The sequence below is a fragment of the Passer domesticus genome, chromosome 14 (assembly GCF_036417665.1).
Source record: "Passer domesticus isolate bPasDom1 chromosome 14, bPasDom1.hap1, whole genome shotgun sequence".
NCBI classification, from domain to species: domain Eukaryota; kingdom Metazoa; phylum Chordata; class Aves; order Passeriformes; family Passeridae; genus Passer; species Passer domesticus.
In genome coordinates, this window is record NC_087487.1 from 12,928,010 (window position 1) to 12,940,690 (window position 12,681).

The 12,681-nt window shown below is 49.4% G+C and overlaps 1 protein-coding gene across 2 annotated transcripts in view; it reads right to left on the bottom strand.

Moving 5' to 3' along the window:
* ACAN (aggrecan) overlaps positions 1-12,681 on the bottom strand; it is a 46,949-nt gene that overhangs the window by 10,224 nt on the left and 24,044 nt on the right. For both annotated transcript variants that reach the window (XM_064388811.1, XM_064388810.1), the window contains exons 6-12: positions 12,179-12,472; positions 9,579-10,118; positions 8,901-9,075; positions 8,355-8,482; positions 7,957-8,250; positions 7,604-7,795; positions 4,298-7,483 (exon numbers count right to left, since the gene is read on the bottom strand). In XM_064388811.1, the coding sequence (XP_064244881.1) occupies positions 4,298-7,483; positions 7,604-7,795; positions 7,957-8,250; positions 8,355-8,482; positions 8,901-9,075; positions 9,579-10,118; positions 12,179-12,472 (4,809 nt within the window). The remainder of the gene's footprint in view (positions 1-4,297; positions 7,484-7,603; positions 7,796-7,956; positions 8,251-8,354; positions 8,483-8,900; positions 9,076-9,578; positions 10,119-12,178; positions 12,473-12,681) is intronic.

Here is a 12,681-nt window from a genome sequence, read left to right on the forward strand (position 1 = left end):
TGGTTTTGCTCAGAAGGCAATGTAAAAGTGAACATGCAGTGTCAGTGGTGAGAAGGAAATGCTTTTGAAATTCTTCATCTCAAGCTGAGACAACAATACCAGAAACAATGCTACCATTTCCTAAAACAGTGCAGTCTGTGCATTTCTCTCCATGGCTGCATATATGGAAAATTAGCAAGAATATCCATTAAACAAGGTCATTTTTGTGCTTAAAACATCTCCTAAGGAGAAGCAGCTGGTGAACAGAGAGGATGCTGTCACCCAGACCCTGAACAAACTGTAGTTTCCCTGAAGCTGTGAGTAACAGGTTCAGTAATATATTCTATGATATTTCTATATCATCCTGCTTTTGTTCTACAGAGCAGAAAAGGTCAGAGAGAAGGGCAAGGCATTTCAGGATGCACAAACCGTTGTGCCCCTCACCCTTTCTTTATAGGCTCCTTGTAAGTGCAATTATCCAAACAGAGAATCAGAGACCAACTAGATAATTATCTCCCAGAGATTGGGTGAAAAAAAAATCCAGGTACAAGTTAAATTTGCTTTTCAGAGTCTGCTGGGAAGTTTGAACTACTGATTGAATAACTCAAACATCAAAGGAAAACACTGGAGCAATTGTAGGGTGACTCCTAGAAGAAAAGAATAGGAAGAGTTGGGGAAACCAGTTCTCTCACATTTTAAGTTAAATGCTAGTATTGAACATCACATAGCCAGCCACTGACTTGCAATGAGCAATTAAGTAATTAAAATAATTAACTACAATAATTGAACCAAAGCCTCCATGCAGCAGAAGGGGCAGGCATTGCTGTAGCCTTAATAAAACTATTTTACTAGAGACCAGGAGTTTCCAGGAGGACTTGTTGATCTGCTGGAATCTTCAATTTGTCCAACACTCTCGTGGAAGAAGAGCTCAGGAAATTTGCATATCTCTGTCTCAAAAATATTATGTGTAAAAGTAAATGAACATGGAAATAACATTAGTCCAAGACTGTAGGCTAGGTTTTGTTTAAGCAAATTAACTTCTGATGCAAAGAAGACAGTGTGTCCAGGAGACATCAAATCACCTGCTCAGCCACAAAGGGTCTGTGCCTCTCAGCACAATTTAGGACATCTCCTTCTTGAGAGCATCATTTGCATTCCACATTGTGTGAAACATTCTGAATCAGGGGAATATTTTCTTGACTTTTTGTCTGGGTGATTTTCTCTGGACCAACAAAACTCAATGCCTTGGACTTCCAGGTTGTGAAGAACGAGGAAAGCCCATTAAGACCTTTCCTCATTTGTATTCTAACCTTCTGCTGTGTGGGGCCATAGGCAACAGATTTCATGGACTTGTTTCACTAGAGACAAGCAAAACTTCACATAAAAAGATGCCATTTCAGCACATTTCTCTTTCCCCCCACAACTGGAGTGAAGTTTTTAAGTAATTTTTAAGTCATTGACTGGACTCAGAGCTCCAAACCGCAGCCTTTCACTGAAGTGCCAGCATGTTTTTTCAGCTAATAATTATTTGTCTTCAAATGCTACCAGAAGCAAAAAGACCCGCTGAGTTGGCAAAACCCTGGGTGAGGAAGCCAAGCCTATGGACAATTCTTTCAGCTTGTGGGGTTCCTGTCCTCTTGGAGGAATCTAATGCTGACTAAAGACATGTACATACACAGCCTTCAATTTGGTTAAATACTAAAATATACTGGCACTCCAAGTGTTAATCTTCGGTCTTCTGGCTCTGGCTTTTAGAGATACTTTTAGGCTCCAGCAGAGCAGAATAATATCATTCTTCTTAAATCATCCCACTAAATAGACTGCTGGATCTAACTGGAACCTTCCAACAACAGGGCCAGAGGGCAAAATCCACATTTCTTCCTGTTCCTCACTCTAAGCTCCTGTAAAGCTGAACCAGCTTCACCCGTGCTTTAATGCCAGTGAAAATCCACTGCACTGCACGGGCACATTGCACCCTACAAACCCCGAGCACAGCACAAGGCATGCCCATGGGAGCTGATCGTTTTTGCAAGAGATAAATTTCAAGACTGGGAAGCTTCAAGTGAACAGGCAGGCACAACATGGGAAACGGAATTAATGGAATTTTGGGATCTAGCCTACAGTTGTTCCTTGTAGACTTCCCATGTTCACAATCCCCAGAGCTCTGTAAAAAGTAACAACCCCAAAAAGGAAACCTAGGAATTCTTTTATTTATTTTTCTTTTTGTATTTTTTATTTCTTTGTCATCTCTTTGCTGTAATTCTCTAGAAGAGGTTTGCCTTGTTTTAGGGGTGTTCTGAGTTCATGGTCAACAAATTTTTTTGCCACCTGGATGAGCTTCCTTCATACCCTGACCAGGACTGCATTTAACTCTGTAGGGACATTGTAGTTAAGTTTACCAAAAAAAAGAGAAGTTTTACCTTAGAATATCTTCCCTGGTGGGACTACCAGCCATACACGTGTTCAAGCCCATTTCTAATTTATAAAGTGTACAATTAAATTTCATGCAGTGGTTGCTTACCTCTTGCTGTCTCCTGCTAAGAAACCCCAGCTGCTACATTATCCTCTCTGTGACTTGCAAATACACATATTCCAATTTCAGAACATTTTTCAAGATTCTTCACACATGAGCTGCTGAACACATGGTTTTCTTTCAAAATACTTCACAAAAATGTTGGCTAACAAATGGTCTGAGGAATCTGGCAATCGCCTTGTGGTTAATTTTTAAAAAGAAAAAGCAGTGGAATAAAATCCGTATTTTGAGGCCAATATTTTTTTTTTTTTAAATTTTTACTAAGCCTCACTGTCTTCCTTCCTTCCCCTCAATGCTGCCTTTGCTGGCTTATTTTTGTCTCTGGGTTTGGACGTGGCAGTGGGCATGGCCCAAAAGCAGAGCCTGCTTTTGCAGGGAGGGTTTTTGGGTCCACAACTCCTGTGCCACCCTGTGCTGTGCCAGGCTGGCCCAGTGCTGTGGGAATGACCCTGCTGCTATTCTGCCCTCACCCACTCCTGCAGCGTGCCCAGGGCAGCTGCTCAGCCCAGCAGAGGGGACCGCAGGTGTGCTGTGAGCAGGACTGAACAAAGGTTTGTGATTACCTCTGCTTGCAGGGGGAGAGAGCAGAGGGAAATGCAGTGACTCATTGGGAGCACTTAGGGGATGGAAATGACGTTAGAAACCAGGCTGAGCTTCACAAAGCCCTGCACTTACAGACCCTTACTGAGTCCAGAGCTACCTCGGCTGAGCGCTGTGAATTGACCCAAAAGCAGCAGTTTAGGAGGTAACGTGGGAAGGTGTAGAATTGATGACACTTTTACCAGAAGGAAGTGAGGAAATCTCTTTGCACATCACATTTTGTACCATACTTAAGCAATGTGTGGCCCTACAAGAACATGTGGCCCTTTGAGAACTGAGGACATGCAAGACATTCATACAACAGCACTGATGGCTTTCCAAGGAGACTTGTCCCGACGTGCCAGCTCCTGATGGCAGCAAAAGGAAACCAAGCTGTGTCCAGGGATGCTGCAGGATATCCTGTGTTACCAGGACCGGGCATCTCCCTTGGCCAAGAGGCACAATGCTTTGCATTTTGTTGTTTTTTTTTCCTCACTGCGGTTCACTGATGCTTTCACAGCATGCAAATTCTTCTCAGAAAATGCTCCTCATAATGCCAGGAGAGTGTTGTCACCATAAATGGTTAATCAGGCTTAAATATTGTGTCTCTTTGTACTTGGCAACAAGGGGGCCCAACCAAAGACAGAGCACTAAAACACTAAAAAGGCAGGGTGGAGAGAAGGGCATTTATCAACAGGGCTGACAAAAACGAGTGATGCTCTGAGCACTATCTCACACGTTTATCCCATTGTAGCTGCAGAGAGCAGCATAAGACACAGACCAGAGGGTGACCACATGCTGAGCAATACTTGGGGCTAGGCAGCAAGTCAGCCCACCATGGAAAGAGAAACAGAACAGGACTGAGACTAGCAGCCCATCTTCTCCAACTTCTCAGCTGCATGCAGGGTGGAAAGCTCTGGACATGTAGAGGTGGCACTGAGGAACATGGGTTAGTGGTGGACTCGGCAGTGCTGGGTTAATGGTTGGACTCTGTGATCATAAATGTCTTTTTCAACTTAAACAATTCTATGATTCTGTGATCATGACCTGTGGAAAACCCCATGTGTATGGCTTTCCATCAGAATAATATTCTGTTCAAATCTGTTTCCATGTTAATGTTCTCTGCTGCATAAAAACCAAAAAAGTGACACCCATGCCCCCTCCTTCCCTCCCACAAAGCTTTCCCTTCCATATGAGACACATTACCTTCTGTAGTGGGTCCTAATGCGTCAATTGCTTCTTGTGACACTTGGGGCAAGGCAGCAGTGGTGGTGGCCAGCAGATGGGGATTGTCTGGAGCAGCAGCTGTCTCTGTCTCTTGTTCTGACACCACAGGAGGGGAAGGCTCCATTTCAAGCTGAGCCTCTTCAGGGTTCCTGAGTCCCTGTGTTGGTTCAACATCTGGAGTCCTGGTACTAATTACAATGTCTGGGACAGAGGTTTCCCCTGAAATGCCTGCGATAGAGTGTGTCACAGCTCCAGATGTTGGGTCAGGAATCTCCTTCTGCTCAGGAGTACCAAAGGACTCCCCGCTGGCCAAAGATGTGGCAGCTGTTTTGATGTTAGCAGCAGGCAATGCAGATGCTTCCCCACTGGTTTCATGGACTGTGGATGCTTCTAGGCTGATCTCAGGAAATGTCTCTCCACGGGCTTCTTGACTTGTGGGTGTTCCTATTCTAATTTCAGGAAATGCAGAAGTTTCCCCACTGACTTCTTGAACTGTGGATGTTTCTATGAAAATTTCAGGATAGGCAGATGTTTCACTCCTGGCTTCTTGACTTGTGGGTGTTTCTATGCTGAACTCAGGGAATGCAGACGTCTCCCCACTGATATAATGGACTGTAGAGGTTTCTATGCTAATCTCAGGAAATGTGGATGTTTCACCTCGAGCTTCTTCACCTGTGGATGTTTCTATTCTAATTTCAGGAAATGCAGGTATTTCACCACTGGTTTCATGGATTGTCGAAGTTTCTATGCTAATTTCAGGAAAAGAGGGCATGTCCCCACTGATTTCATGGACTGTCGACGTTTCTATGCTGATTTCAGGAAACGCAGAAGTTTCCCCACTGGTTTCATGGACCGTTGAAGTTTCTATGCTAATTTCTGGGTAGGCAGATGTTTCACCCCTGGCTTCTTGATTTGTGTATGTTTCTATTCTAATTTCAGGAAATGCAGAACTTTCTCCACTAATTTCATGCACTGTTGAAGTTTCTATGCTGATTTCAGGAAAGGCAGATGTTTCTCCACTGGTTTCGTGGACCGTCGAAGTTTCTATGCTAATTTCAGGATAGCCAGATATTTCACCCCTGGCCTCCTGGCTTGTGAATGTTTCTATTCTAATTTCAGGAAATGCAGACGTTTCCCCACTGATGTCTTGACTTGTGGATGTTTCTATTCTAATTTCAGGAAATCCAGATGTTTCCCCACTGATTTCTTGTATTGTGGATGTTTCTGTGCTGCTTTCAGGAAATGCAGAGGTTTCCCCACTTGCTTCTTGACCAGTGGATGCTTCTATGATAATTTCAGGATACCCAGATGTTTCACCCCTGGCTTCCTGACTTGTGGACGTTTCTGTGAAAATTTCAGGAAATGCAGAGGTTTCCCCACTGATTTCTTGAATTGTTGATGTTTCTGTGTTAAATTCGGGAAATGCAGATGCCTCCCCACTGATTTCATGAATTGTGGATGTTTCTGTACCAGTTTCAGGAAATGCAGATGTTTCACCACTGATTTCATAAGCTGTTGATGTTTCTAGAGCACTTTCTGGCAGTGCAGATGTTTCCCCACTTAGTTCACCAGATCCAGAGGCTTCACCACTTGGCCCCAAACTATAGGGAAACGTGACAGTTTCCCCACCCAGTTCCTGTGATACTGTTGGTCTTGTCACCACTTCTACTAAATCAGAAGTGACTAAAGTGACTCCTGGAAGCCCTGAGGCCTCCCCACTGATATCAGCCACTGTTGAAGTCTGTCCACTTAGATCTGTGGCTCCAGAAAAGTCTCCACTGACGTATGGGATTCCAGATGGCTCTTCACTCAAGTCTCCTGAAGGAAAACCACTGGTCTCCACAGCTCCAGACTCTTCTCCAGACAATCCTCTGTCTCCAGAAGTAAATCCACTGATTTCTATCATCCCAGATGGTCCTTCTCCCACTTCTTGTGCCACCGATGTCTGTGTTACAACTTCCACCAAAGTGGTATCCACAAGAGACACCGTGGGAAAGCCAGAGGTGAGTCCACTTTCCTCTCCAGAGAGCAGACCACTGGTGACATCAACTCCAGAGATGTCCCCGCTGCTGTCCGTCACTCCACTCGGGTATCCGCTCACCTCCAGCACTCCAGAAGCACTCCCACCAAAGTCTACATGCCCAGAAGGCTCACCACTGATGTCTAAACTCCCAGATACCGTGCCTGATCCATCTTCATCACCTGAAGGCAATCCACTGGTTTCCAAAGTCTCTTTTGCTTCTGCTCCTGTAACTGGCGAAGCTGTTGTCACTTCCTCCAAAGTGGCATCTACGAAGGTGACGCCAGAGGCCTCAGTGCTTCCCTCAATACCAGAGGAAAGGCCACTTAGGTCCACCAGGCCACTGATCTCAGGTGTTCCAGATGTTTCTCCACTGCCATCCAGTCCTGAAGGCAAGCCACTAAGTTCAGACCCTCCCGAGGACAGCCCGCTGAGCTCGGGTACCCCAGAGGGCTCCCCGCTGGGCTCAGCTCCTGAGGGCAGGCCTTGGCTTCCACCACTGCTGTCCCACTCAGAGGATGGGAACCCTGACAGATCTCCTTCACCGCTGACTCCAATGGACCCTTTCCCCTCCTCTTGCCGTTCTGTCACTGCTGTTACAACTTCCACCAGTGTGGTATCAACGAGAGAGACAGTAGGAAAACCAGAGGTGGCTCCACTTTCCTCTCCAGATGACACGCCACTGACTAGCTCGGTGCCAGAGATTTCTCCGCTCGCTCCAAAAGGCAGCCCGCTGCTTTCCGCTTCAGGTGGCATCCCACTAATCTCTGGTATCCTTGAAATAGACACTGATGGCTCCTCCTCTGCAGAAGGCAGGTCACTGATACCAACAACGCCAGAAGACACACCAATCAGGTCTCCTGAGGGCAGCCCACTTCCTCCAGGTGGGAAGCCACTGGCATGCAGGTCTACTGATGGTAATCCGCTCTCTCCAATGCCTGAGTGGTCTCCACTAAGTTCAAAACCTCCAGAAATTGGTTCTCCGCTTGTATCTGGAACTCCAGGGACCCACCCAGATGCTGAAGATTCACCACTGACTTGATGCTCCCCAGATTCAGTCACCTCCCCTGACACTTCGCTGATGGAAGCGTTGGTGCTGGCTTCCTCTGGCACTATGGTAGCTGGAGGAAAAGCAGATGGACTTGCTGGAAAAGAAAGAACAGACAAAGAGAAGGAGTTGGGAAACTTATTTGTACTTTGTGAGGGTCCCAACCCTACAGCACCAGCCCAGCATGACACAGGCTACAAGGAAGCTCTGAACCCACCTGAGAGCAGTGACACATCGGTTGGAAAGACCTCTGTACCCCAGGCTGTCTGATTCTCTGTTTGAGTGGCAGACTCTGTCTCCAGGGTCACCTCCTCCCCCGAGGGCACCCCCTCCACTCCAGGGATCACTTGTGTTGCCAGCACATCTTCAAAGAACGGGGTGACCCCCTCCTCCTCCACAGGAGGCAGAGCTGGAACAAAAAAGCATTGGAAGGAATTTCCAAAAATTCACAATCTAAGATGCCGGTGAAGCGCCTCGCTCAAACCAGCACCCCAACATGCCCAGCCTCCCTTTTGAGACCCCTTTCCCCCAGGAGCCAGGTTTCTGCGCCCTGCAGGGGCGGGAGGGTACCTCTGAAGCAGAAGGCGTGGTGCCGGGACAGCGGGTCGGGGAAGCCGGTCTGGTTGTGGTGCTGGTACACGGTCCTGACGCCCGGAGCATCCCCTCCGCAGGCGGGGCGCGGGCTCACGATGGGGTAGCGCAGGCTGCCGTCGGCCAGCCAGCCCGCGTAGCAGCGGTCCAGGCCCTGCTTCCAGGCGGCGTGCAGCTGCCCAACAGAGGCCAGCGTGGCGTTCTGGCTCTCGCAGTGCCGCTGCGCTTCTGGGAAGGTGAACTGCTCCGGCTGCGTGGCGAAGAACACATCGCCTGAGGGATGGGAGGGAAAACACGGGTGAATCCCTGTATCACAGGTGGAGGTGTGGGGAAGAATTTTGCTCCACAGCAGTGCCCAGGGGCAGGGGAGGATGTACCCTTGAGACTGTCGATGTAGCAGTACACGTCGTAGGTCTCCGAGGCCGGGCGCATGCCGTATGACCGCACGCCTGGAGTGTTCTCTTTGTCTCCTATGCAGTTATTGCGGGGATTCACAATGGGATACCTACCAAAAAAGGGAAGAGAACAGGTAATCCAAGGTCAGCTTTATGTAGCCAGGACTGAAGAACTCAGTGCTCTTGGGAGCGGGACATGAACTCTTCACTGTTTGAGGTGCCCAGAGCCTGCAGTGTGACTTGGAGACAAGTCCACTCACAGCTCAAGGCAATAAATACAAATTTCCTGCTACTCTTCCTACACACCAGGAGGGCTCACTGGTGCAAAATGTATACACAGGTTAGGAAATGAGGAAAAGAATTGGGCAAAACACATCTATTGGCCACTGAATATCACAGCTTAGAGAAAATTTTGGGTCAGCAGAGCTTTCGATGTTGATGAGGAGAGCAGCAGGACAAACCAGAGTAAAGCCTCAGTGGCTGAATGGCCATTTTGAAGGATGCCTTCCCCAAGTCAGTGTAATTTACCTGACTGTCTGGTCCCGCAGCCAGCCAGCGTCACACTGGTCGAAGCCAGCCTCGTAGGCAGCCTGGAGCTGCTGGGGGGTGGCGATCACAGCGCTGTTCTCCAGGCAGGCCTTCTGGGCTTGGACAAAGGAGAAGGCGTATCTGCTGGTGGCTGCACGGTAGTGAAACACCACACCTGGGGGAAGAGAAGCTGTGGTGAGACAGCGGGTACAGGACTACCCTGCACTGAGGTGTATAACCAGAAATGGTCTTCCAAAAACCAGTGCAAGGACCAGGCCATCTCAAAACCATTTTGATGGAAATGCCTCATTCATGGAGCCTTGCTACCATTGAAGATGATGTTCTGGGGACCTCTTTAGCCCTCCTCTAAGGTCTTCTTGCCTTGACTTTCCCCTTCCCTGGAGTCAGATGAATATGGGAGAGCTGAGTGTGGCCACTGCAGCCCAAGCATCAGCCAGCTGAGCTCTGGTCAGCACAGGAGTGGTGCACAGCCTTCTCCTCTCCCCTCCTGCCCTGATGTGATGGAGGGGCTCAGCCTGTCCCTGACCCCTATCCAGGCCTGTGCACCACCAGGGACCTGGATGCCCTCTGAGATGGCAGAACCTCAGGCTGTTTTCAGCTGAGTGGTTACCTCTAGAACGAAGTGGCCTTCAGGCTTTTGGAGTCCTGGTGCCTTACCTGTGGGGGAGATGGGCTGCTCGGGAAGGTGACCGGCACCGGGGGCAGCTGTCACTCGCACAAGCTGATCTTCCACTGTGAACGCCGAGGCAGACTCCAGTCCTGGTGTGGCAGTCGCCCCCACGACCTCTTCCACCGAGCTCACCTCTGCTGTTTCGGTGGTGCCAGCAGTGCCAAAGGCTAAGGTGGGGACGGCAGTGCCTAAATCTATGGTGGTGGCCTCTTCAGGCACAGTCCACACGGCTGTGACATCCTCCCTGGTGACATTTTCCTCCTCCGTGGCAGCTGTCTGTGCTGTGAGAGCGGTGCTGAGGAGATCGGGCAGGGCAGTGAAGCCCTCGTCCAGCCTGGTGGCAGTGGGGGTGAGCTCAATGGGCTCCAGGGTGGCGATGCTGCCGCGGGCCTCCTCCTCCGTGGCATTGCGTGACAGGGGCAGCTCCACCTCGGTCTGGGTGACAGTCTGGACGGTGAAGCCACTGCCCAGCTCGCTGCCTGTCTCGTCGATGAACTGCCCTGGGACCAGGCTCTCAATGTCGTCCCCTGCAAAAGCAGCAATCAGAGAGGATGGTGTCAGTCTGATCGGGTGAGCTGCGCTGGGGCTGCCTCCAAGGAGCTGCTGGGTATCTCTGACGTGAGAGGATTAGGGAAATCGTGACAGTTTGACAAAAGCAATGGTTTTCCTGCCTCCACTGTGGCTCTGTACAGCGCCTCAGCACGGAGGGCATGTGACGAGGCAGTGAGCCAGCTCATGCTCCAGATCTGGTCAATCAGCGGGGACACTGCCCGCGCTCCTGCCAGTCCTTCCCAGGAACACCTTGCCCATATCCAAGTCTGCACTGACCCCTAGTGCCTGCCGCAAGGAAATTGGGTTGGAAGGAGGGAAGTCGGGGAGCTTGGATAACCTCCATGGCAGATCTGCCTGAGCCGTGGGAGAAAGACAATTGGATCCTCACACTCGGTGCATGAGATCTCAGCAGGATCACGATCTCCTTCTGCTCTGCCCAGGCGACGACTTGAGAGCTCATCCCATATGAGCATCCTAACCCACTGCCAGGACAGCCAGGGCCACTTGCTGTGCCAAACACACTGAAAGAGCTCCCACCTTTCCCCTTCCAAACCAATTTCCTGCTCAAGTCACACCCCTCGGGTCTAGGACAACGTGCTTAAGATGGCACTGAGCAGCTGACAAGGACACTGGTTTGTAGAGCACCATGAAACAGAACTGTGAGGGCAGGTAAGGGAGGGATGGGTCACATCTTGGATGTGCAGCAAGGCAGGTCTTGGCTGGGGAAGGAAAAAGTATGAGACAGTGCCTGGGTTTTCCTCTAATAATGCTTTCCCTCCTCTATTTCCACTTCCACTTTACTGCTGGTTCATTTTAGGCAGTACCTTTTAGATCTCAAGGGGTTCACACATTTCTACAAAGATGCTCAGACAAGGACTGACCATATGCAGCAGTTTCAGAGGCACACCCTGAGATAACTTGAAGGCTGTGGCTTGGTGACCCAGTCTTTAGTTTGGCCACATAACTGGGTACCTCCACGGGTCTGGGAGATGCATCTGGGCACAACAGGTCTGATCATAAGGGTTTCAACACATATTTTAAAATATTGTTATTTTTTTTAAGCATGACAATCCTATTTGAATGTTGGCCTCTGGTTGCCCTGAATAGACAATATACCACTGTGTTTCCCCCTCTTCTTGCTGCAGGGAGAAGTGTGCAGTTAGAAGAAAGGGGGAGCAGCTGGGATGCTCTTCACTTCCCGGGTGCAATTTGAATCCACAGTTCCCAGAGACTGCATCAGTCTCAGATTTATCCCAGCATGGAAACTCAGTCACGCATCTGTACCACACCACGTCTCATCACTACACACATCTTCAGGGTCAGACCTGTTCTCTTTCACTTCCTTCTCCAGCATTCAAAGTCTTCTATATGAAGCACCTGAGCTCTGCTTCGTGTCTCCAGGAGAGCTTAGAAGCAGGAGGGTGTGGGAGGACTGGAGAGATGTGAACTGTGTTACCCCCACCTCCGCAGAGCCTCCCATGTACAGGTCAAGCAGCCTTTCTAAATCTGCTTTCTACCTCAACACGAGCAGAGGACTTAGTCCTTTGCCAAACCAGCTTTCTCCCCTCTCTTTTTAAAAAAAAACCTGAACATCAAAGAAGCAAGAGGCTGTCTCTGGCCAGGGAGCTCCTCTGTATTGTAAAAGCAGGGTGCCCCAACAAAGGGGAGAGAATGACTGCATCTGACTCAATTGGTATCAGAAGGCTAATTAATTACTTTATTACACTATATTAGTCTATATTATATTACATTACATCTAAACTGAATCTGCACAAGCACCCAGCTGCACTCAACTGCCCAGAATCTTGTGACTGTCTCCTGACCAACAGTCTGGACACACGCTTGGCCCTGATAAGCCAGGGAAACAAAACCCCATCACTCTGGGTAAACAACCTCCACATTGCATTCTACTTTGCCACAACAGAGGAGCAGCGAATGAGATAAGAACTGTTTTGATCAGTTTTCTCCGCTTCTCTCCGGTTCAGAGGTGTGAATCCCAGAGCTCTGTGCTGGCTGCAGGGGCACTGCCACTCACCGCTGTAGCAGATGGCGTCGTAGCGGGAGTCGGGGTGCGGGTATCCCGTCTGGTTGACGTACAGGTACACGGTCCTCACGCCCACCAGGTTGCCCCCGCAGTTGGGGCGCGCTCGGGAGATGGGGTAGCGCACGCTGCGGTCGGCCAGCCAGCCCGCGCTGCACATGTCCATGCCGTCCTTCCAGGCCAGGTACAGCTCCCCCGTGGTGGCCAGGCGCGCTCCCAGGCTGCGGCATTTGTCAAAAGCTTCCTGGAAGGTGAACTTCTCCGGGGCAGTGGCATAGAAGACTTTGCCTGTAATCACATCGTCCGTTAGCACAGGAATTACCTGTAGATTCTCATCCCCATTCCCTTTCTGTCTCCCTCCCACTCATAAGAATTTGGATAGGATGAAGGCTCCTGTGTATTAGAGCTGAAATGCAAGCCCACGTGGGTGACTTTGTGAAGACCAGAAGAAAGTGAGTCTTACAGACCGAATGCAGATTTGAGCAAAACACACCACA